Here is a 25,472-nt window from a genome sequence, read left to right as displayed (position 1 = left end):
GGGTGGATACTTGGTCCTACCTGGCAGGGGAACCCTCCTGTTCAGACAGGAGAGCTGCTGCCTTGTGCTGTGAGCTCTCGCAGTTCGCTAAAGCACAACAACAGCAGCAGAGCGAAAAAGGTCCCCTGGCCCAACAGGAAATCTTCCCTCAAGGGCTAAGTCAAGGGGAACTGCGGCAGTCACAGTTGGTGACATGCCTTTGCTAGAAAGGATAGGCCACAACAGTAATCCCTGGCTATAGGGCAAAATGCCTGAAGGGCCGCGTACAAGAAAGGAAGAGCACCATCTACCCCGTCCTCAGACGCAGAGAGGCAGACAGAGTCAGATAGAGCCAGAATCTGATGGAACAAAGTCTCCAAACCTGGCAGTATGAGCATCAGTCCTACGGAGCTTGGAGCGCCAAGTAAACAGAGGTTAGCAACCCGAATTGTTAAAAGAGCCATATTGGACATAACAGGAACTGAATGCAATAAGCCACGGAAAGGAGGCACTGACGCCAACTGAACACCAAACGCACCACGGGGGACAAAAAATAGAAGCGAAAAAACCCAAGGGAACAACAACCAGTGCCATAGTAAAGTCGGGCGCTCGCGAAAGTCAACGTCATAATACGGTAGGCAGAACACTGAAGTGCTCCAGGAGCAATTACAAAAAGGGAAGGGTTAAAAGGAAATTACGGCTAATAAAAAACCATAGGTAGCCCAGGCGCCATCGCAACAGCCTGAAACGGCAAAAACGCAACCGGGAAGCCGACAGGAGCTAAACGAAAAGAAACAGCAGCCTCTGTGATAACGCAATGCTAGCTGGTCAGAAACGCGACGAGGCTAACTGGGAATACAACTGGGAAAGCTCATGGCGGCCTTGGCAATAATGCTAGGCTAGCCAGCCAAAAACCTGGTGAGATGCTAAGGGGAGGCTAACCAGGAATAAACAAACGAATGGTCGCGGCAGCAAGGCTAACCGACTTAAAATCTGAGGGGCACTCCAAATTGAGTTAAAACTGTTTTGAACACTGTCAGACCCCCTATCAATCATTGAAAGTAAGCACTTACTAGCAATTTATATACAAAAGCTTGTTTTCCCTGAATTTTGCTCCTGTATGTGCGATTTTGCTGTATTTCTTCACAGCATTATTCAACAACTGAATACATCAAACCTACTATTTCATCCCTTATGGTTTAATCTTTAATTTCAAAGATCAATCAAAGATCAAATTTGTCTGACACTGGCAATCAGTTAGGTCAATGGCTGCCACTTAAAAGTTGCCATTAAAAAAAAAAACATTCAGCGACATCTAGTAGTGAACTGTTGCACACTTTCAGTCATGACTTACAGGCAACTCAGGTTATCAATTTGTTTGAAAGGTGAGTAAATTTTCACTGATAACCTGCAGACTTACTTAAAACAAGAAATTCCTGAAATATAAATTGTCAGACAACTAAGGTCTACCAGCCTTAATGTGCTATTTTTCTAGCTATTTTGGCTTTCTGGGTTTAACAAGATTGTATTGCAATTTCGCACATCTTAATTGGATCTGAAAATACTTCAAGTGGAAGCGCATGAAGAAAGACCACCAGAGATCTTTAATAGACTCGAAAATGATAGGGTGACAAAAACACAATACCTGTTAAGATGATGTTGGGAATGTTGCCATGGCTACTGTAGCCAAGCTGCTGAGACTCTTGAAGGCTACTGCTAAGGCCCATCATGGCAGCTTGAGTATAGTTGAGGGTGGAGCACTGCGTGTACAGGTTGGTAGAACTTATGGGGTTCTCAATCATGTTAAACTGCTCCAACTGCAAGAAATCCAGCACATTTGCCTTTATTGAAAAGGCTTCGAACTCCTGATGTTGTACACTGTTACAAGAAAGTCACCTGATGAGACAGAGCGTTGGTCTGCCTCGATGCCACCTGCTGATCGTAAAAGGAGTCACCAAATATGCTTCCCACCACTGGTATGTGCTGCAATTACAAAACATGAGCCGTGCAAGTCAGACTAAATGCAAACAACAGCAGTGACATGTGAAAAGCAGCAGAAAACGCAAAAGTGTAGCAGTGGCAGAAGCAAATGAGGAGGCCAGTTTGTGTTTGCATTTTGAAAAAACAAAGGAAGTGAGGATGAAATGAACAGTCTGTGACCTGTCATGGCTTTAAAATGGTTAAGACCTAACAATCATTTGATTATAAATGTAAGCAAAGTTGTGTTGATGTAATCCATGAGGAAAAAAATAAAGATGACACTAGGAAAAAGTGTACGATTTGGTTGTCGATTCATTTGAGCCATGGGTGAAATGACTGCCGTTCATGGCGCAGGACAGGAAATTTTAGTACAGTAGTAAATTATATCACAACTTCGCTCTTAGGGGGTTATAAATGGTAAAATTATAACAAAATAAGACAGAGTTTTATATTTAACACAGGAATTAAATGTGCCGTCCAGAATTAGAAAATGTTAGAGTTGCTGACACCATCTTCTGGCTTAAGTCATCATTGCAGCCTCGGTCAAGCTCACTGTGTGGTGCGTGCAAGTACGTGTATTTCTTAGAAGCGCTCAAATAAACTCTTCTTTTATCGTCTTTTTAGGGCTTTGGGTTGCTATTTGGACTGTATTTGAAAGAGTCCTTTTCTTACTTTCACCCTTTTCATTCTACACTCACAAGCTAGAAAATCATTCTAATTAATGTTTAAAATAACTTTTATTATTTAATGATTACCTTTCATCATTGAATGTCATCTTTGGGTTACTTTGGGCATTAACACATACTAGATAGAAAAATATTTAACTGTTAACTTTTTAAGGACACTTGATACGACAGACTGCACCTTTAAGCTCAAAAAACAAAGACCTTGTGAAAAGCTGGGCAAACAAATACAATTTAAAAAGGGTGCAGTTTGGTCAGTTTGCGTCTCCACAGTTTGTATTCTTCCTTGTTCTTTGTAGCACACATTTTGGGTTGCGCGAAAATACAGCGACATTTCCTGGTCAAATATTACACATGGTCTCTTTAATAAGAACTACCTGAATTCATCTTATGGAATTAGGCTACGAAATATATATGTAATTGCCCAAAACCCTTCAAGGAAGATACTTTTGTAGTTTACTGAGCCTATTTGTGTCCTTCTCCTAGTGATAACAGCTTGTCGATAACAAGATTACATATAAACGACATAGTAATAACAAAATCATTTAAGAAATGCAATAACCGGATTATTCAATAACAAAGATGTAGCTCCCAGTTACAAAAAAATTAGTGACCTCGAATTGGATCATTAAGAGATGGATAGATCACTTTATTGAAAAAACAGACAATCAATCTGAAATTTTCCATAACAAATTGATCTACTTCGTCTTCATTAGTTTTGCCAACGTTTGTTTTTCTTTTCATCAGTTATTGCTATGAAAGCATTTAGTGTAAAAACAGATGCAAGATCCCTGATCCGTCCACCAAATGTTTAATGGAAAAGGTAATGACATTCTCCCAAAAGCAATAGAGATGTTTATGTTTATGTGAATAGCAGATGTAATGGAAAAGTGGCCTCCAACTAGCTGTAAAATAAATCTGTTGGTGAGTTCAGAAAGACAGCGACGAAAAGATTCGTTGAGGGAGTCTAAAGATTGAGAGCGCTGCAATCACATGCACGGCAAACACTGACAAATGTGATATGAAGAAATACGTTTGGTGCAAAAGGATGAAAAGTATAGACCAGAGGATCGATCCTGCCATATGTAGAAATATGCAAATATGTATGTGTGTATGTATATCACACACAATGAACAAATCACTTATAATACGTAACAAATGCAATTTATTTAAATATTTATGGTTTTTGTAATTAAGTTTGTTATTCATTTAGGTATTCATTTGGTCATGTAATGTATTGTGTATTTTGTCACAACAAAATGTTTTTCAAATCAGGAATCTCAGAGCCTTTCGCCTATTAGTTGATTCTTAACAAACAAATTGGCGACAGGTGAAAAGCTCAGGAAGTTTGAACCGCCTCCTTATTTGAATAAAATGGTGTTGTGACCAAATACACACAAAAATAAAATACCGAAATATATAGGTAACCTAATGCATAAATATATGAAGAAATTTCATTTATGTTATATCATAAGGTTAATATGTTATTTATTTATGTGTTCATCCATTCACTGTATATGTTCGTGTATAATGTGCACTACCGTCATTTCTAATTAAAAATGGCTGCAAAATTTTGTTTCACTTTTTCTTGGCTATAAGGATTGAAGGTGACAAACATTAAATAGATTTATTGACAACGTAAACAATGAACACAGTACACCACAAAGTCTTTTTGGTTTTACTTCGATCTTTCAGGATAAATTTATGTTTTCTCCGTTCGCTAATATTATTCTCTGGTACAGTGAATTTTTGGCTAGCTGCTCGAGCTCCGTGAATTTAAGCATGATTGGCAACTTTGACCTCAAAAGTCGCGTCATATGCAGAAAGTTTCCTCTTCGCAGCCACAGTTGCCATCTGACGTGGACGGACAGATGATTGAAAATATGAACAAGAGTGAATTAAAACTTTACAACTCTAGATATTGATAATTGGGCAAAACAGCAATGCTAAACTCACATCTCAACGTGGGCGAGGCGAGGAAAGAAATGAAGAGGCACCTTGCCTCTGTGCACGAGCCAGCAAGAATTAGCGCATTTACAGAGTGTTCCAAATGTCTTGGGAACAGTTGAAGTCCCCGTATATCCTCAACTATGAAAGGTAGAAAGATAAAAGTAGTGCCATTTTAAAGCTACGTTTCGAAAGGCTAATGATTGTTTAATCTTTTTCCAGACCCATTAAACCCTTCACTTTCTGACGGCCCGCCGGCTGACTGACGGACATTTGATAAACAAAAACGTATACGATGTCCCCAATCACTGAAATACTTCATGCCACATATGATTGGAAAGCTTAAACTCTTGGGAAACCAGACATGTCTATTTCAAAATATAATCATCACAGAAACATCACAATAAGTGTGAACCAAGATACCCGAAAACTATAAAGCCGACGTAACCCAACAATTACGTCCCCTGTCCGTCATGATATTCGTTGAATGTACGCGAACATGGAGTCGTTACATTCAGGACAGTCCAGTGAATCCAACCGTGTAAAATATTTATTACAAAACACACGATATGCCGACAGATTAAAAAAAATACCCACCTAAAAGCATGTCTGTTTTGTCCGATTCTTCTTCTTGTAATTCTGTCATTTTGTTCCAAAACTTCCCTTTAAATAAATAGACTCGCCAGTTTACTTCTAGGTTTTTCCGTTAGCCTCTGACCGTTTGATTGACACCACTCACGGCCAATAGCAGGCTTCTTTTTTTTCATGGTCCACAGCCTGTTTCAGCTACTTGACCCATATGACAAACGAAACGGTGCGCAACACTATCGGAGGGCACATTGGACCCTACGAAAACTTCAGTGGTATGGTCATGTAGCAAGATCATCAGGATTGGCCAAGATCATTCTCCAGGGCACAGTCCAATTGGGCAGGATGAGAAGAAGACCGAAAAAGAACTGGTCTGACAACATTAAGGAATGGACTGGTGCCAACTTTGCCATGACTCAAAAACAGGCCAAGAACCATCAAAAGTGGAGAAAGCTGTCCAGAGGTGTGTTCCTTATTAGTGCCCCGACAACTCATGCGGTTAAGGGATCTGTGAACCGTAACCCGCATTAGCCAATACAGGCTTGTTGAATAAAAGGAAGTTTGCCTCCGGCAGTTCTGAATATCAACCAGTAGTAACCAAATCGAATGACGATTGACACATTGTTTTTACGTCATTTTTTTGGGGGGTGTATTCAAATCAGAGCCGAAAATAATGTGCGCAAGGCAGTCCATGATTCATTTTTGTGCACCATTATCACGTGCAAGTGCGTTGGAACCCCCGCTAATCAATCATAAGAGCCGGTAGGGAACTTCAGTGTCTTACAACAACTGTTTGGTGTGTCTTTAGAAGACGATTGCACATGACGCCTTTAAAGCTTCAATTATTAGTCCAACTGTTAAAACAGCTTGTCTTGACTTCTGCATTGCAATGCAACAGAAAAAAACAAAAAAATGGATTTGCCGACCGGCTTGTTTTTAGTGAAAAGACGACTTTCCACATAAATGGCAACATTAGCAAACATATAGCACTCGCATACAGGGAACTGAAAACCCACATTAACTTCTAGAGCAACATCAATATTACCCAAAAGTGACCTTGTTTGTGGTAAGTTGAAGAAAGCTGTCTACGAACCATTCTTTGGAACAGCAACAGTCAATGGTGATATGTAACTCGACATGCAGCAAAACTGTTTAATCGATAAAATGAGTGACTTCATTTTCCAACAGGATGGTTGAGCCTCAGGGTTAGTGTTAAGGTAGTCTTTTGTTGTACGTTTTTTTTGCTTCTGTGAGGTTGCCAAGGCTGTTCAGTATTTTGTCTACTCTTATTGTGCCTAGTTGCTTGTAATTTTGGCTCACTGTTCATTGTTTTGACTATTATACTACGCACTATGGGTCATTGTTTTGAATATTATGTGCTATTCAAATCATTGTCACTATCGACCAATCATGCTGTATTATTTAATTTCCACACTAGGGCTGATCTGCTTTTAAACTTTAAATGTAATAAAAAGGTGTTCAGGGGGGTGGTGTCTCAGAACGGGTGTTTGAACCCCTCATCTGAGGGCTTCCACCCCTGTCCTCCTTGCAAGTAAAAATCCATTGATCTATTCTCCCCTTATTGTTAATGTTTACTCAAGATTAAACTTGACAGTTACACCGTTTCTGAACACAACACTGCCAGAGAGATGGATTGGAGGGTCTGGGCAGAATTATGACAGATCTTACACCATGCAATTTCTTTTTGTGGGGATTTGTGATAAGATTGGTCTATCTGCCCCCGATTCCAAAAGAAGTGGATGAGCTAAAGACACGAATAACAAAATCTCGCTATTGCGGTCAGTGTTATTTTCGAAGGATCAATCAAATCAAAAATCTAATCAAAAAAAACAAATTGGGTTATATACTACCGCAAGATCGTGTGCATATCATGCATGTGGCATACATTTGTAGGTATTTACATTACATATATTTCTACATATGGCAGGATTAGTTCTCCATAGAACAACAGCCTGTCAAGTATTAGATTCCACCCCGCAGGAACAAAGCCCTTCCCCAAAAAGCAGCCAGCTTGGTGGGCGGGCTCTTACTTGAGGCGAGCCGCCGGGGGAGAAGCCTTGATTGGAGACAGGGGAGGTTGGAGACTGAGTGGCTGGTGAGCCAGTCTGATTGCGATACTGTTAGAGGGAAGAGCGTTAGCGAGCACTCATGCGCCGCGCCACTCACAAACACAAACCTCAAAAGGATGACGACCTGGGGCAGCTTCAGTTCAGGGATCAGTCATTATCTTATGTGTGACTTTGTAGATCCTCAACTTACTTTAATATCAGAATTTACAAACTACAGTGGTACCTCTTCATACTATCTTATTTCGTTCCAGGATCATGCTCGTATATTTTATTGTTTGTGTAACGATCACTAAAAACACATTCAAATGATAATTAAACAAATAAAAAAAGCAACTCTTAAGCCAGTCACTATGCAGAACACAATGCATGATGAAAATCCACAAAGTAGCGAAACGGCAATAAGTAAACCGCGATACAGCAAGGGATTACTGTACACCGAAAATCCTGTTTAGAGGTACCACTGTACTTTTTATTGTCTTTCAGCACCCTAACTTTGGGGTTTCTTGCCATCTTACCGAGCTGATGCTGGCTGAGGTCTGGCTGTCCGGGGACGGGCTGTTGGCGGCAGGGCCTGTAGCATTGGTAGGGGGAGTGGGCAGGGTAATGAGCTGGATACCCTGCGGCGGCTGCTTCTGCAGATCGCTGATCAACTGAGCTTGGGCCTGGGCCGTCAGATGGTTGAAAAGAGGAAACTGGGAAAGCTGCTGCTCTAGGGTTTGCTGTTCTGTTGGAAAGATCTACGGGAATAACACAAACAGTTAGTTGCCATTTAAATGTTTGACCTACTCATAATAATGGCCTATGGAAGTTTTATATGCATTTCTAAAATAAGACCTTAGGTAGATGAATTGCTGAATAGCTAAAAGGTAGCTTAAAAGGTAAACAGGTAGAACAAAAAGAAAGAGCTATATAGGTCGCTAAAAGAGTCAAATAAGAGTAAATAGCCAGATACAAAGCTAAAAAAGCTCTGCATGGCAGGTTAGAAACGAAGCCAAAATTTAGCTGCTAACTACCAAAAAATGTACATATATCATGCATAAAAGGTAAAAAGCTAGCTAGACAACTTGTTCAATAGCTAAATAGGTAGGATGGTGGCTAGCTACAAAGCTATAAAGGTAGCCAGGTAGCTAGCTACAAAAAAACCTTCACATGTTTTGCTCATTTGCCTCATAAAACCTATAAATTGGAATTTTGTTTTTTGAAATTCCTGCAAAATGAATAAAAAAGATGGACGAATACATTTGTTTAATATATGAATAGATTCTCATTCTATTCTCTTAATTGCTTCCATAATTCTCGATACTTAAATTTTTGTCCATATAGCCCATGAACTGGAATGTATTCATTAGAATTTCTAAAATAATAAACGTATCATGTTATTACTATGTTGTTGCCAGACTAATTATTACAAACAGGCTTATAGAGAATTAGTCAACCAGTGAAAAAAAAAATTAATTAGAAAATCCTAATGACCCAGCGCTGGTGAACTATTTTCAGAACAAGTTCGTGGGCACCTCAGCTGACCTGAGGAGACGCTCTTGTGCCCGCGGGCACCATGTTGGAGACCCATGTCCTAAGCCAAGTCTGCCAGTTTAATATTTATTTTTTTAACTTCCCAAATCTGTGCGTGAGACGTGCAGGCCATCCATCACAGGGCACAAATGTTGCTTCGACATAATTGAAGAACCCCCACCGCTTCTTTAATTTAAAATGGCGGGAATGGGTATTCAATAACCTATGGTTGTATCTCATAAATTTGAAAGCAAGAGGGATTATTAGGGAATATTTATAGCTATCCATATTAATGATAGCATATGAATGAAATTGCAAAAATGTAGTGAGGAAAACATAACTACTTGGATGTCTTGTGTTATTATCCATCTTATTATGTTCTTTTTTTCCCAAATGCCATTTTTGGCTTGATTCCAGTGGACCTATCCAGTTCATTTGTTTTAAAATACGAGATGTTTTTATGCAAGGTTTTTTTGTAAATTTGAAGAAAAATGATTGATGGTAAAACTGTTTTAATTTTAGTTTTATACATAAATATTTAAGAGTTATTACCACAAATAAAAGAAAATCTAAATTCAGGTTTCGTACACCTCTTCCATGGACAAATTCAAGCACTTTTTAAGGACTTTCAAAGCCAAATTTTCCAATTTCTCCAGTATCATTGTAAAGGAAAATGGTATGGATCATGAATTTTGCAGTGCTACAAATATATCGGTGATTTAGGTATGCTGTTTTTCATTTTGCGTGTGCAATCCTCAAGATTTTTAGATCTTGAGTAAATCACAAAAGTATGTATGGAGACAAAGCTCTCCCCACAACGGTGTTGGATAAAAATGTTGCAGGGAGTTCTTCCCATTAAGATTTACCACTAGGAAACGCTACCTTGATTTTTTGCATGGCTCATAATTAATCTCCATAATCAATACATAATCCTTGTACTAATCCACATTTCACAGTGCCTGTTTAATTGTAAGCATGCGGCTGTCATCTTGGAGCCTGATGCGTAGGGGACCATGACGCTTCGTATCAAAATGCAGTGTTGGTGTTAAGAAGAAATGCAATGGCAAAGGAAACAGTGTCAGCGTCCTTTTTGAACAGAAAAATAGTAACAATTTCAAACATTTCCAAGCACTTCACCCAAAAATCAAGAACTTTTCAATACTTGAAGAAAGGAAATTCAAATTCAAGCATTTTCAAGGATTTTAGGCACCTGTAGGAAACTTGGAAATTGTTTCCAATAAGTACTATTATCAATTCGTAGGTACCGAGAATTGGAACAGAAACAGTTTAAAATTTCATCTGAGTTGGTAAGGTGTGTCTCTAAGGCTATGTTCAAACTGCAAAGTTTAATGCTGAATTATGTGTTTGGGGTGAAAGCCCATGATTTTTTAGATCATCCAGATGCAACTTGTATGTAATATCCTGTGAATTTCATGCATCTCCTGTGTGAACGCCACAATTATCACGTCACACGCAATGTGCTCAGTGTTTACGGAAGTACACATGGATGTAAATGGTGCAGCGTATCTAGCAATCTTAAAGTTATTGTGCTGTCGGACGCTGAGCAGAGTTGTACCCCCAAATATTAATTAAATGCAAAACCTTACTTTCCCGCCATATAATGCTCTCTGTGTTTTTGTCTGCCCCGGTTGTCGAGTTCTGAGCTTCCTCTTGCCTCTCGCTGACGTGCAGGTCGCATGAATGTGCCTCAACCATTCACACTGAAGTCGCATTCCAAAAGATCAGATACGTATCGGATTTACTACCACATACTAATACGGCCTGGGTGAGGTGTGAAAAAAAAATCGGATTTGTGCTGTTAAGACGGACTTTTAACAAATCGTATGCAGGTTGCTTACGTGCAAAAAAAATCTGATAATCCTGCAGTGTGAGACCAGCTTAATCTGAACTGCTCAAATCACAAAGATCTGATTCGACTGTCACGGATGTTGCCCTACGCGTGACACATTTAAAAAACGCATGCCTGCTATCACTACCACTACTGTCCCAACGGTTCGCTGACAAGTATGCTACAGAAGTCAAGCAGCGAGACAGATAACAAAAGGAAAAAAATGAATAAAACCCGTGGCTGCTGCCATTGGCTTCTACAAAGCAGTAAATGGAAATGGTACCTGTGTGATGTTGACAGGTGAAGTGAGAGTGGGCGACAACTGCTGGGGGGACTTCTGAAGATGGAGGTCAGTAGTTAGTGTAAGCGGCACCACAGGAGGTTGGCGGCGCTGTTCTGTTACAGTCATGGTGGGCTGAGTGGCAGTTGGGATCCCTGAGAGAGAGAAAAACAAGCATGTAATAGATACAAAAAGTAGAGCTCCCATCAACACACGCTACATCCCAAATTAGTGATGAATAGCGCAGTTTCTAAAAATTGTGTTATAGTTAACAGCAAAAAGTCTTATACAGTAATCCTTAGCTACACCGTGCTTCTTTTATTGCTGGTTTACTGCTTTGCAGATTTTGAATTGAATAGTCTTTGTCATTGATATCAACTTACCGTATTTTCACGACTATAAGGCGCATTGGGATAAAAGGCACACCCCCCAAAAATATTTTTTTGTCCTATATTTCCTATTCAGAAGGGGCACCGGACTATAAGGCGCAACAGTGGGAACGTCAACAAAACATTCAGATAGTTCAGTTAAACTCATTAACCCCTTAACATTCCGACGGCTCGCAAAGAAGCAAATACGTGTCTCAGACACGTACGGACACGGTGTCTATACGATGTCACCAATCACTCAAATGCATCATTCCACAGATCATTCAAGAAATGCCAACCATTTCTTAGTTTCCATTTTCTTTTTCACTGCCAACTGTGTGGACAGCAGGGAAACATGGTTCTTTACTGTACATATGACAATAAACACTTAATTTTGAATAGAATTTAAAATATACTCATCACAGAAACATCAAGATCAGTCTGAAACAAGATGCTGGGAAAATATAAAGCCGGGTAGCACACCAGAGTCATCTTGCAGCCATCACTTTCAATAATAATACGCAACCATGGTCCTCTTACATCCGTGAGTGTAGTAAATCCGACTGTGTCAAATATTTACACACTCCAAAACACGCAATACAGTAATCCTTCGGTTATCGCGGTAAATGGGGACCAAAACCACCCGCGAAAAGTGAAAATCCGAAGTAGCAACGCCCCTTCAAAAATGCTTAAAAAAAACATTTAAAAAAAAAAAAAAAATTTATTTTATTATTATTATTTTTTAGACCCGCGAAGCTCTGAACCCGCGAACGTGGAACCACAAAGTAGCGAGGTCTCACTGTAATGCCTACAAAAACGTTGCTTGTTGCTAGCTGTCTGTTTAGCCCCATAATTCCTGTTTACAAATCCAGACGAGTAAAAAAAAGTTTTCTCCATGCCGTAGAGCAGTGGTTCCCAAAGTGGGCGGTAGAAAGGTCTAGGGGGGACGGTGAGGAAGAAGAAGGCGCTAGGGGGGCGGCAGTTCAAAGTCAAAGTCAGAAGTTTGAACGTAGTGCGGTTGTGAAACCGCAAAGCACTGCGGTTTTTTCAAGGTTTTGTAGTGAGTGATGGAGTTTTGGCCAACCACAATTGTTACTGTTCAAGTTTTAAAAGCGCCGACCAATCAGAGGTCATCAGGGTATCACTGGCCCCATCGCAAGCCAGTCACCATATTGATTAAGGTGTTAATTGGTCAAATAGGTTGATTGCTTTATGCCAAGTTTTGGTAGGTTTTTTTTTTTTTTAGAATGACTAGGTCTTGTGTCACAGGTGGGAGCAGCAATGGTACAACAAATGGCGAGCAGCCCAAATATGGCAAACTGGCAAAAATAACACTCAGAGAGCTAACAGGGGCTAAACCAGTCGGGAGACGGCAGGCTAGCCAGCTGCAACAAACATTAACCCAGCCATAAATTTACCAAATGATCAGACAAGCCAGGCGGATGCTAAAGAGTGCTAACCAGGACAGAGCAGCAGAAAAATGAGGGGCTGGCTGACCAAAAGCATGGAGTAAGCAGCCAGGATAACTGGGAGCCAACAACAAAAATGGCCACAGCAACAAACACGAGTCCCGCCAAGACACGGGGCGAAAAACACAAAGTAAAAGTTACAATTGTCTACCTAAAAGTAGGCGAACGCAAAAAAAGAATACACGTTGTACAAGAGGGCAGGTAAACTTACCTCACGCAGCTTTTGATAATTAAAGCACGCAACTCGGACAAAACAGTCAGAAGTCCCCAAGCGATACAGTCAGCAAAGTTCCATTTTCTCCAAGCAGAAATGAGTCCTAAGCAATCGCTGCTTACTACAATTGTCGTCGTTTTTTTATGGGACCCGCCATTGTTATGAGTCTTTGTTTTTATCCGGTGACGTCAAAGCTCTAGAGGATATGACCCAAATCAGTCAACGTAGTTAATAAATTTCTCGAGACCCCCAACCCGTAGACTACTTTACAACATATCTGCATGATTGTGAGAGAAACACTACACGTTCAGTGCCTAATTGAAAGAAAAAAAGGTCTTTTCTAATGCCTTTAAGAGACCCGTTGCACTTTACACCTAATCGTTAAAACTGCTTGATACCATGACTGGCTGCGCTGATGCCGAGGTGTGTGAGGTTGGTGGTCAAGCTGCCTGTGCTGTTGGACGAGCTGAGGGATGGGAAGGCAACGGTGTCTTCGGGGTCCAGAGGTGTGGAGAGCGGCGGCGGGAACTGGATATTTGTGAGATCGGGCAATGATCCGCCTGTGTTGTGGGCAGCAGGCAGCACTGCCGGATTGAGTTCCTGGTCTGGTGATGGGAAAATACTACAGAAAAAAATGCATTATTTAGGGGAACTTAATTTGAAAAGAAACAAGAAAATGTAACAAGCACTAACTTGATTCCTGGGACATCACATGTGTTGTGGTTTGGCGAATCCTCCTAAAAACAGGACAAACATCAATCTCCATTTTCAAGTTTTGTAGACAAAGCATGCACTCCTCTTATTACACAAGTACCTTCTTTTCATCCCAGAGTTGCTTCTGTGCATCACCGTCTGCATTTGTTTCCAAGCTCTCTGTCCCAGGCACTGTTAGCAGTGGTGCAAATTAGTCAAACAGCCAGACACAGTTGCTTGCTATTGCAAAACACACAACAATTCACTTTAGGGCAAGAAATGACTCATCAATATCCCAGCAAGTCGGGCTGATTATGCTTCGGTGCCCACGATTCCATGGAGCCTAAAAATAGCAAGGTGACTAGCAGGCAGACTAGGTGGAAGCCAAGCAATTAACGGTTCACTTTATCAGGGCTTCGTACACAATCCGTGGCAGATCAGTGAATTATTGATCTGCCTCTCTCCATCCTTGCATCAGCTCCATTCAGAGATTCTGCTCCTTCCGAGGAAGTGGAATAGAGAAGCAGGAGCACACTGAAGCGGCGAGACGTATCTTTACAGCTGTATAAATATTTGACGAATAGTTGCAATCTGTACCCACTAAAAGTAGAGCACGCGGCTTTGTAACATTCAGTGAATGAGGACTGCGCAAAAAAAATTGATAACAGTAGCAGTGTGGTTTTTTTGCAAGGTCTGCATAATGCTTACCTCGTTTCGGTTGAAGCTCCTGTGATCCGCCGGCAAAAACCTCTTGTGGTTTAGGATTCATAGTGCTCTGATGTAAGGCCGAATCTGAATTTGTCCTGTATAAGAGATCCCATTTTCATGTAAGTGGATTTTATATACCCTGTAATGGTTTTAAAGTGAGTGCAACACGGCCACAGCGTGCTGACAGACCTTTACTGGTGCGTCTCAAGAAATTGTTAAATTGAATGAATTTGGTGACAAAACATAAATAAGTGTACTATTTTTTCCATGTCAGTGCGGTCTTCCAGTGATACGCAAAGTAACTGACATACATCAATTCAGTAAGTGACACTGGCCGGCAAATTATACAATGAAAACAAACCCAATTGTGTTTTTGTCAGTACTATGTACAATACCATGTACACTATAAACAGTTTGATCATTTTTATTTTATTTTATTTTAGATTGATTAGTTTCTCCTCTAACTTTTACTGTAAAATATTTTACTTTTTATTTCACATTTTTTCAGGGTTTTGATCTGCAGTTGTTGTTTTTTTTATTTTAATTATTTTAGTGTTTTCTCAGGTGGGGGGGGGGGGTCGGGCCACACTAGTAGGGTGTGGTTCGATGACTTTAAATGGATGAGCCTCCCTTAGGTCCTTTTCCTTACATGGTTAGTCTGTGCCTTGCCATAAGTGTATTTATTTTATAATATAATTTGTTTTATTATTTATTGTATCTGTTGTGTGTGTGTGTGTGTGTGTTTGGTGTTTGTGGTTGTTGAGTGGGGATTTTTTTTTAAATAGTGTACACTGAATAGTTTTATACAGCACTTTAAGTGGCAAGTAATTGGCTGAAAAGTGCTTTACTAATAAAACTTGATTTGATAAAATACATAATGGAAAAAGTTAAGTTAATGAAATGTGATTAAATTATTTGGGTTGGCATTCGAACTGTATCTGAAACGGTCCTTTTCTTACTTACAAGATTTTCATCCTAGAATAGACGAAAATCACCAGGAAGCTCATTAAACCAATATTAAAGTGGATCAAAATTATACGTTTTACCTAAAAATTTTCAAACAATATTTTGATTTTGTTATTTTCAAGATTAAACATCACCAAATGAAAAGCAAGGGATGTGATAACGTTTTTGTTTGGAATCTAAGTATACTGCGTATATGTTTGTGTGCCTGACGACCCAAGAAAAGCAGGAAGGAGTCATATGACCCACTTTAACAGGCAGTCAGGTTGGTTACCCTAGACGTGAAAAACACAGACAACGGACTCAGGACTTTAGTTTTGTTGACTCAGCATTTTCCCCAGAAAGATATTCTACTCTTCCAGCTGACTATTGTGCCAATGATCCTGCCAAAAAAGTGAAATGCCACCCAAAAATGGGGTTCTGTCCTCATGCCCCCAATGGGCTAAACGCTTGGCCCCCATGTAACTCTAAATGATGTAATTTCAAACATCTTCATAATAAATATCGACTCATTTATTTTACTTATTTTATAATTCAAAATTTGATATTTACCCTTTCAACCTCCAAAGTCACAGCCGCCACAAATAAAGATTCCTGCAGCCGAAATTGAATTGTTGCTTTTTAATGTCTTCTCAGGCCAGTGTGCCTCAATATTTTATGATATATTTGAAATATCCCAACCTTTGAAAATGTTTTCTTCCTCATAAACACTGTGCACTGGCCTTAGTGCATACCTTATGTGCAGCGGAGTTTCATGTAATTTAATTTTTTGCAATATTGACTGTAATGGGTTTCATTTTGGATATTGGCAGAGCGGAGATTGCTTACCTTCTCCAGCTTGTGTCTGGTGGTGGTGAGAGGTAAACTGAGCTGTAGGGGCAGCTGTCGATGTGAATCGAGTTAAGGCTAATAAAGGGAAAGGATGAAAAATTGTCAGGAGTTTAATTTCAAGCCTCTTGGCTCATTAGGCCATATAGAGCCAATCGACAACATTATTCCACAAGACACAAGTGTTTGTTAGTGTCACGAACAAATGATAAGGTCTGAGCTAAAGCTTTGTTAAGAAAATGGTGGAGGAGTAATAGAGGCATTTTGGAATGTAAAGTGTCTCCCGATTCATATAGGGAAAGACATTGATTTATTTATTGGAGATCAAAATTTGAGAACAATTCGAAAACAACTGAATAAGTCTGAGAAAATGCAATTTTACCTGCTCAACAGTCTAAGGACACTTTGTTGTGTCTATACCGTAGTACAACAACACTTTTTTACAAAATAAATAAGGATTTTAGAAAAAAAAAAACCTGTACATGCCTATACATTTCTTCCTAATTGCCGACTGTTCTAAATGGTCTGCATTTATATAGCACTTTTCAAGTCAATGAAGACCTCCCAAAGCGCTTTACAATGTGCTTCGAACTTAACCATTGTAAGCGTAAGAATTTTTTTTCCATTGCCAAAGTCATTGCTGTTCTCTAATTTTGATCAGTATGTTCCCTAATTTTGATCAGTGCGTTTTCTGAAAGAGTTTCTTTTGTAAAATGCCCTTAGTCATGTTGTCGTACCATGATATAGACACAATAAAATGTAATTTAACTTTGATTAAAATTAATAGCATCTCTTTCATAAGCACTAAATTTGATCATTAGCATTGAAATACTCAATGCAGGGGATACTTCAAATATGTTTTATCGCATAAAGTTCAATGTACAGTATTCTTAAATAAAATTACTTTTTTTTAAAAAACATATACAGAAAAATCCAGGCGAGTGCAATTGTAATGCCTTAAATGAAGACTTCTATTTAAAATCAAATGGCATCTGAATCGGTGTTTGCACAAATGTCTGATAAATGGTAGTCAGCATAAACAGGGTTACCTGGCTACGTCACAATTGTTCACAAACATGGAAAGAGCTCTATAGGTGTTGGGTAATAATTGGTAAAATTCGAAAACTAAGAAAAAAAAGAAATTAGCCAAATTTTGACTCATTTTAATGCTATTGATTGCTCTGAAGCAGAGTGCATTCGATCTTTCAACCAACTGCTGATGTTTTGCCTTTTGTTTGACCTGTTTTAATCTATATTTTGTGTGTGTTTTTCCAGAGGATCTGTGTGTAAATTGGTTGAAATACATTTGTAAGTATTTATTTTTTTTGCATTTTATCATTTATTTATAGCATTGAAGATAATTTGAAGTAATTTATATTTTTAATTTATATTTCATTGTTTTGCATTTTCAGGGATTTTATGTTGTTGTTTGACTATAAATCTGTTCAGCGTGTAAAAAGCTACAAAAGTTTGTATTTGACAATTTTTTTCTACATATGTTAATATTTAAATTTATTTTTTTCATGAGTTTTTCGGGGATCCCTGCAAAACGTGAAATTACAATATACTGAATAATTTGGTGGATAAATATTTTTATCATAGATAACATATAATTTAAAAAAATATATATCTAAGGACCTGTTTCGAACCAAAAGAGCCAGCTTTTCTCAGTAAGCCGAGCAAAAAAAGGCAGTTTTCTAAATAGAGCTGTTCTTTTGAGTGAGACTAGTAGGGGGCGGTGACGCTTCACATGACAACACCATAATGACACCAGAGCAGGTGTGTCAGCGCCATCTTCACCCTTTTTTTTCTTTATTGCAAGCTCTATGGAGTCAGACTGCCAAGAAGCATGTCAATACCAACAATTTTCAATGATTCACTTAAAATTCAAGCATATTCCTGACCTCGAAATTCCTGACCACAACATTAAAATTCCAGCATTTTCAATGCTTTCAAGCACCTGTACGAACTCAGCATATACAGCTGGAATGGGTTGAGCGGTACATAGCTTTGGCGACATCCAGTGGACATATCAAAAACTGCAAGTCATAAGTTGACCAGAATCGGCTCGGGGTTTTTTCTTTTGCTTCTTTCAGCGTTGTCTTGTGGGCTGGATTAAATCCGTTGGTGGGCCTAGTACGGCTCACGGGCCATAATTTTGTGACCTCTACTCTACCATCCCCAATGGGTATGTTGTGCAGTACACAGACATTACACCACTCTAAAATCAATTTTCTTTACCTTTACTAAATGTTGCAGAAGACGAATACTTTAAGCTTAAAAAAGGGTCCTTTGTCCCATTCACACATTTCAAAAAGGATATTTGTCGTCCGTGTTTATCAACGGAAAGAGGTCGGCGGTGCGGGGACGTGATGCGATTTCGCTCACGGTAAACACGATCCACCAAACCGTGGTGCCTCGTTGTGCGACTGGTATCCAGCACAGAATTCTAAAGAAAACACATACATGGGTCACAGAAGGGCAACAATTAAGCTACGTTACAACAACAGATCCAAATGTGCCAGAAAGGTCTCAGGAGTAATGGTGCAAATGTGTTTATTTCAAAATGAGTCAAGCCATGGGTTCCATACTGTAGCTTGAGTTTGCATAATGTATCTTAGAATGGAAAGCCGTGACAAGCAATGAACGAATCAAAATTTTGAAACCCTAAATCCAATGCAGTGATGAATTGATTTTGACATCTTTCTTCCGATTCAATGTAAACCAAAGGATCCAAGAGAACTCCTGGCCCACCAAGGCAACTTATTTACATTTCTCCTCAAGTTAATCCAAGACTGGATTGCTTTTTTGTATTGCTAAACCAAATTAATTAATTACATACATAATATTTCCTGAAGCGTTCACTGGACAAAAACAAACCAGCCGAGAAAGGCTAAGGCTCACCTGAAAAGGCAGGTCAATGTTGCCATTTCCAATCTGATTGACATTGGGTAGTGAGCCTCCATAGTAATGTCCACGATTCTGCCCTAGTTGCAAATACTGGGTCTTCTGTAACTGCAACTGTGCAAAGTAAAATTGCATGACAGCATGAGTGCATGGCGGGTCTGGTTGTACCAAAAGTCATGCATAAATAATAAAAATGATGCCTACTACTCCCCAGTTAAAGAATTAATTGTGTACCTTACAAATAAAGACCAATGACACCAGGCAAATGGAGATATGAAATCATTACAGACTAAATATTTCAAAGTAAATAATCTTTGTGGATGCATATGCTCATGTTTAAGATAAATTTACAACAAAAGCTTCATATAGGTTCATATAAACACCAGAATGAAGTGCGCCTCAGCCAATCAACATGGAATAATATGACCTAATGTAATGAAAGGATGTACTGCCCAATGGAAACGGAGAGACCAAAAATGAATCGTTTTGCCAATAATAATCAAAATTTTAAAATTTCTTATTGTTTTACAGTTTATCTCCAGAAATGCAGCGACAACAGTAGATTATGCCATTTACGGAGTAATAAAATTAGAAATACATTAATTATTATTGAAACAGAAATTATGTTCTATAATCTATAATTGTGCCATAGTTTAGTTACTGTTTTTAGATCTGGGGAAACAGGTTTATCACGTCATTTAAAAAAAACACACATTTATCAGGTAGGTTAGAGAGAACATACACTCTCACTGTACAAAGAGCACGTTTTATGTATAAAGCAAAAAAATCATACGAAATAAATCAGAAATTGGGTTGGAGTCAACTTATTGTGGTGGAACTTGGATCACCAATTGGTTGCAGTATTCATTTAATTTTTCAAGTAATGGTCCTTAATATTTTTTAGTTTTGATGCAGATGGCCTTGGATGATTGAATCTGTTTGAAGCTCTCTGTTTGGTTCTGCTTCGTTTTTAAGTGTACTTCCATAAGAGGGTATTAAATGAAATTTGGATTTATTTTGTTATTGTTATGCAACTGTCATTTTTGTTCAAAATATTGCTTATTTTAGAAATGAAACTATTAGGAAAGGCTGGAATTTAATAACTCTTGCGACTTATTTTATCTTTTTATCATTGTTGTACTACTATTAGTTTTTTTAAATTATTACTTTTATTAATGATTATTACTTGTATTAATGATTATCATGAATTATTATTATTGTTATTATTTGCATAAATGTTTTAATGATATTTCCAGTTTTTCAGTGTTAATATATTTGTATAAAAATGTAAAGTTTAATATTTTTCCTTTTTTATCTCTCTTTTTCGTTTTGTTATTGAATTTTTTTCCTTTTTCTTTTTTCCCAATTTTGGTCTTTGTGTTTATTCTTCCCCTTTATACTTCCCTTTGTGCTTAATGTTGGATAAAAATTGGTAATGTGGGGATTAAAGCAACACTATCAACCTAAAGAACTGTTTGTCCCCCGAAAGAGTCGGCTCTTTTAGTAAGAAAAAAAAAGCCAGTTCTCTAAAATTAGTCGGAATTCCCATCTCTTCAAGTAAACTCTGGTCAAAGGGGTCACTGCGGTGTTTCGTATTTGCCCAGAAAAACAGAAATTCTTTGACATACTTCTCTCTAAAGTATCAGAAATAGTTACTTTCCCTATCCATGGTTGCGCTTTTTTAAAATACAGCAATGTTTTGCAATCCGGAGATGGAATAAGAGCTTGCTTTGTCCACTCCACGCATCGGCCCGGTATTGCAGAACCTCCGGGAACGGTGCATTCGCACTGATCACTGCATGGCTCTGTGGCTAGGACCTAGACTCTGCCCCTTTGGCTTTGTAGCGCATTATGATTTGACCGATAACGAATAATGGATAATTGATAAAGAATATAGAACAATAAACCTTACAAAATCCCCCACTTTCCCTAAAACGTCACGAAATTGTGAATATGCTTAATTGCTGTTGAGATTGTCGAGAAAAATTGTTCAAACCTCACATTGTTTATTTGCTAAAAAACAAAAAACAAAAAAACCAAGAAGTATTTAATTGCTGTTAAAAGTGTCGATAAAAACTCATATTGTTGGGATATGATATAATGAAATTGTGTGTTTAATTGCTGTTAAAAAAATTGTTAAAACGTCATATAACGAAATTGTGAACATGCTTAATTGCTGTTAAGATTGTCGAGAAAAATTGTTCAAACCTCACATTGTTTATTTGATGTTACTAGTGTCAATAAAATTGTTCAAACCCAAAAAAAACCCTGGTAAGTAGATACTTTGCAATAGAGTAATTCAGTTACTTTTTAAAAGAAGTTGTGAATAACTATAACTAATTACTTTTTTCAAGTAACGTACCCAATATTGGTGATACACGTGTTTATTATTACGATTATATTTGATGTGAATTGATTCTCAACGACTATCTCATGTAGTCATAATCAAACTCTAATAATCATACAAAAATGTTGAATACAAAATACATGGTTAGTGAAACTGTTTAAATCTAGGCTTGAACACACTTCTATTCTCTATCTTAAGAATGCCCTAATTTTCATCTTGACAATATCTGTGTATTAATTTTTATTGCAACATCCGTTGCAGCCTGGTCATCCTAGAAGGGAGATTACTTCATGTGCGGCCCCTTCTCAATGTTTCTTCATTTTCCTCATGTTGATGTTTTTGAGTTTTTCCTTGCCCTCGTGTAGGTTTTAGATCAGTGAATGGTGTAATAATAGTCTTTGGTTTGCAATAATCTGTGGTCTTGGCGGTCCTTTGAGACTCCTTTTGATTAAGGGCTACACAAATAAACAAGACTTGACTCCTTTTTTTTACAAAAAAACAAAAACAAAACAAATGCTGTGCTAGCGCGCTAACGTCGCTGGTGGAGGACGAGATCATAACAAACCACAGCTGGAGTAGGCGTAGCTAACGGTAGCTCGGCTTGCCAATATAAACCCTTCAGGCTTCTCCATCAATACCGACAGTTTATCGTCAATTAATCGCGCACATAGTAAAGTCGTGATTTATGAGCCATTTAATCGTTAATTAACTCGGCGTGGAGTGAGTGTGCACTCCGACCACCTAGAAGACAGGTGCATTTTCATTCTCAGCGACGATGCACTATCAAGACTAAATAGCGAAAAGGGTGCGTTAAGAGAGGTGATAGTTTTTTCTGTAATCGTTCATCCGGAGAGACATTTAACCTTAATAACAAGCTCTGTTCACTTCGCTTATCAGCGCATAAAACGTTGACATTATTTTTCATTTGAGAGCTGCCAAACGGCGTAGCAACAAAAGGCGGAGAAAAAAAACTCGCCATAAGCGCGACTTACCCGTGCAGCTCTGGTGATGTTCAAGTCTTTCATGACCTCTTCGAACGCTGCGGTCTCTTCTGCCTGTTTCTGGTTGTGCAAAGCGATTTTTTCGCTAAATTTGCGGGGATTGTTAGAGGACGCCATCTTTCTCTCTTCTTTGAATGGAATGTTACGTTACGCACCACGTCAAGGCCTTCTGGTGTCGTCATCACGCACAGTCAGCTTCGCCTAGGGCTGGAGGGGGAGAGTGTGAACACTGTCTACAGTGGGACCTCGCAACTTCGCGGTCCCACGTTCGCGGGTTCAGAGCTTCGCGGGTCTAAAAAATGATAATAATTAAATAAAATAATATATATATAGATATATATATATATAGATATATATATATACATTTTTTTTAATTTTTTTTTTAAGCATTTTTGAACGGGCGTCGCTACTTCGTGGTTCCACGTTCGCGGGTTCAGAGCTTCGCAGGTCTAAAAAATAATAATAATTAAATTGAATAATAAAAAAGTGATAATAATAATAACAAATAAATTTATGAAGGGGCGTCGCTACTTCACGGATTTTCACTTTTCGCGGGTGGTTTTGGTCCCCATTAACTGCAATAACCGAGGGATTACTGTATAAATTTAAATGGTAAATGGTCTGCATTTATATAGCGCTTTTCAAGTCAATAAAGAACTCCCCAAGCGCTTTACAATGTGCTTCACACTTACCCATTCACACACACACTCACACACCAATAGCAGCCATGCAGCCAAGCAAGGCGCCGACCTGCTTATTGGGGGCATTAGGGATTCAGTGTCTTGCCCAAGGACACTTCGACATATAACACGGAGGAGCTATATGTGTATACATACATTATATATATATATATATATACATAAAATATATATGCATAAGTACTAGTACTGAATGCATGTTTGTTTGGGGTGGGATTTAGTTTTGTACGGGAAATTGTTGAAAACCCAATAAAATCCGAGTAAAATAAAAACATGGCAATTACACTAGGCTTATATCCATAATAAAAAGTTCTGAAAACATTCTGAAACTGCGAAAATAAAGCGGAAGTGCTAAGCGTTCCACACAACAAGTCTGCGCTCCAGCTTCATTTTCCCATTTCCAGAATTTTTTTCTGCACAAGTCTAAGCCGATTATCTGCCAATACAAATACAAAATTGTACGAAGCGGGCTGGCTTCTTTATTTACACTTACCAGAATAGCTGTAAAGAAAATCGTGCCAATCTTGTGTGTGTAAAATAAGATTTTATTCTTATGCACAAAACTATTTTTACACGTTTAAGAACACTCAAAATAATCTATTGCAAAAGTGGGACTTTTATGGGGTTTTTTTTTCATTCACCCTAATTGAAAGCTGAAATTAATTAAAAATCTCATTGCATTGCAATTTTGTGCTCCCAGCAACTGTCTTTTGGCCAATTAAAGGTGACTCTAATGACAATGTTAAAGAAAACGGTTGGATGGTGCCGTGTGGAAACTCCATTCCCCAGGTGATCAGAGTGTTTCATTAAACCTTTAAAGAATCACCAAAGAACAGCACTTAAATAAATTTCAAAATTAAATATTATATATATACACAATATATAGGGCAGTACAGTGGTCAGCGCGCCTGCTGCACAGTTCTGAGGTCATGGGATCAAATCCAGGTACCAGCCTTCCTGTGTGGAGTTTGCATGTTTTCCCCGTGCTTGCGTAAGTTTCCTCCAGGCACTCCGGTTTCCTCCCACATTCCAAAAACATGCATGTCAGGTTAATTGGCCGGTCCAAATGGTCCCTAAGTGTAATTGCGCGAGTGATTTGTCTGTCTCTGTGTGCCCTACAATTGGCTGGCAACCAGTTCAGTGTGTCCCCTTCCCACTACCCGAAGATAACTGGGATGGGCTCTTTAACCCTACTGAGAATAAGTGGTGCAGTCAATGGATGGATTTATATATATATATTCCGTAGTGCAGTGGTCAGTACGTTATTCGCCTAACGTACGTAAGGTTCCCGGTCTGGAGAAGCGCCACCATGCTGTACTTGCCCAAAACACACCACAGGAAATGGTGTCCCTACAACCATAGTGGTTAAGGGATCCAACTAACCATTTATATATTATGCACTTATGTACTATTAATTGGTGTAGCATCAATTATTTTATCTCTCAATCCTTACCAACATTCCAGTTAAATGTATGGGGATATGGCAACGGATACATAGTAGCCTGAAAAGTGACCATTAGTAAGATACATCAATTATTGCTGCTCATTGACTAAACATTTCATACAAAATCGGTTCAAAAGAGCAAAAAAACACGTTCGTTTTAAACCAAGATGCAGCTTTAATAAATGATTACATTCCTATGTAATAAGAGATCCTATCATGTTGCACTTCAAAATATAAATTGCTTTTAATGACAGGGAAAAGTGCACATTGAAATGTAAGTGTTTGAGGGGTTTGTGCATAGCCATTTCCAATCATTTTCCTTCAATAGAACTTCGCAATATGTTCTTTCCATTTCAAAATTGACACGACAATGCTTCAACAGTAGGTATATTAAAAAAAATAAAACAAAAAAACTCCCGATGACTCAGATATTTCTTACAAACTCTGAAAAAAAATGACATTCACACCGTCACAAACTTGTCAAGTTGTTTCAATAAAGGGTCCACAGTGAGTGTTTATCTAAATACAATATGATCTGATTTTAGTAAAAAAGCTCACAATGAGAAAGGATAAAAACACTTGAAAATGTCATTAGTTACTGTATTATTGATTTTCACTTGATCAAAATCAATACAAGATCTGATAAAGAAACAAAAAATTGAGTACTGTACTGTATGTTGGTTTGTAATTCATAAAATAAAAATGCTTAGCGATCAGCGACGGGACTTTATAGCATTTTCTCGTGAAAAAGCTCTGCTGTGCCGTTAAAACAGGTTTCAGTTTCTTTACATTTTCACAGTGTTCGTTTTCCGTTTAGGTTTTTGTAGCCAGTACGTTTCGACTGGCAGTGCCTCTTGATATTATATTAAAACAGTAACAGTCTCTTGGCAAATTAGACGGACGCAGTTGTTTTGGATTTTTGTG

The 25,472-nt window shown here is 38.5% G+C and overlaps 1 protein-coding gene and 1 pseudogene across 2 annotated transcripts in view; one reads left to right on the top strand and one right to left on the bottom strand.

Moving 5' to 3' along the window:
* The window catches only part of crtc1b (CREB regulated transcription coactivator 1b), a 34,105-nt gene extending 11,565 nt beyond the window's left edge, over window positions 1–22,540 (bottom strand). Inside the window, exons 1-13 of one of the 2 annotated variants that reach the window (XM_088348998.1) lie at window positions 22,398–22,540; window positions 19,056–19,172; window positions 18,475–18,600; window positions 16,152–16,213; window positions 14,361–14,455; window positions 13,774–13,844; window positions 13,653–13,696; window positions 13,358–13,581; window positions 10,912–11,063; window positions 7,783–8,004; window positions 7,229–7,315; window positions 1,876–1,962; window positions 1,625–1,796 (exon numbers count right to left, since the gene is read on the bottom strand). In XM_088348998.1, coding sequence (XP_088205124.1) covers window positions 1,625–1,796; window positions 1,876–1,962; window positions 7,229–7,315; window positions 7,783–8,004; window positions 10,912–11,063; window positions 13,358–13,581; window positions 13,653–13,696; window positions 13,774–13,844; window positions 14,361–14,455; window positions 16,152–16,213; window positions 18,475–18,600; window positions 19,056–19,172; window positions 22,398–22,523 — 1,585 coding nt within the window. In that variant the 5' untranslated portion in view covers window positions 22,524–22,540. The remainder of the gene's footprint in view (window positions 1–1,624; window positions 1,797–1,875; window positions 1,963–7,228; window positions 7,316–7,782; window positions 8,005–10,911; window positions 11,064–13,357; window positions 13,582–13,652; window positions 13,697–13,773; window positions 13,845–14,360; window positions 14,456–16,151; window positions 16,214–18,474; window positions 18,601–19,055; window positions 19,173–22,397) is intronic. The other variant, XM_088348999.1, reaches the window with a different exon arrangement.
* On the top strand, window positions 20,683–20,846 carry LOC148355353 (U2 spliceosomal RNA; annotated as a pseudogene).
* Window positions 22,541–25,472: the final 2,932 nt, after the last annotated feature.

Source organism: Urocampus carinirostris, chromosome 12, assembly GCF_059441175.1.
Source record: "Urocampus carinirostris isolate Australia breed hairy pipefish chromosome 12, RoL_Ucar_1.0, whole genome shotgun sequence".
NCBI classification, from domain to species: Eukaryota; Metazoa; Chordata; class Actinopteri; order Syngnathiformes; family Syngnathidae; genus Urocampus; species Urocampus carinirostris.
Note: the sequence above shows the minus strand (reverse complement) of the source record. Positions and strands in the feature narration are given on the sequence as shown.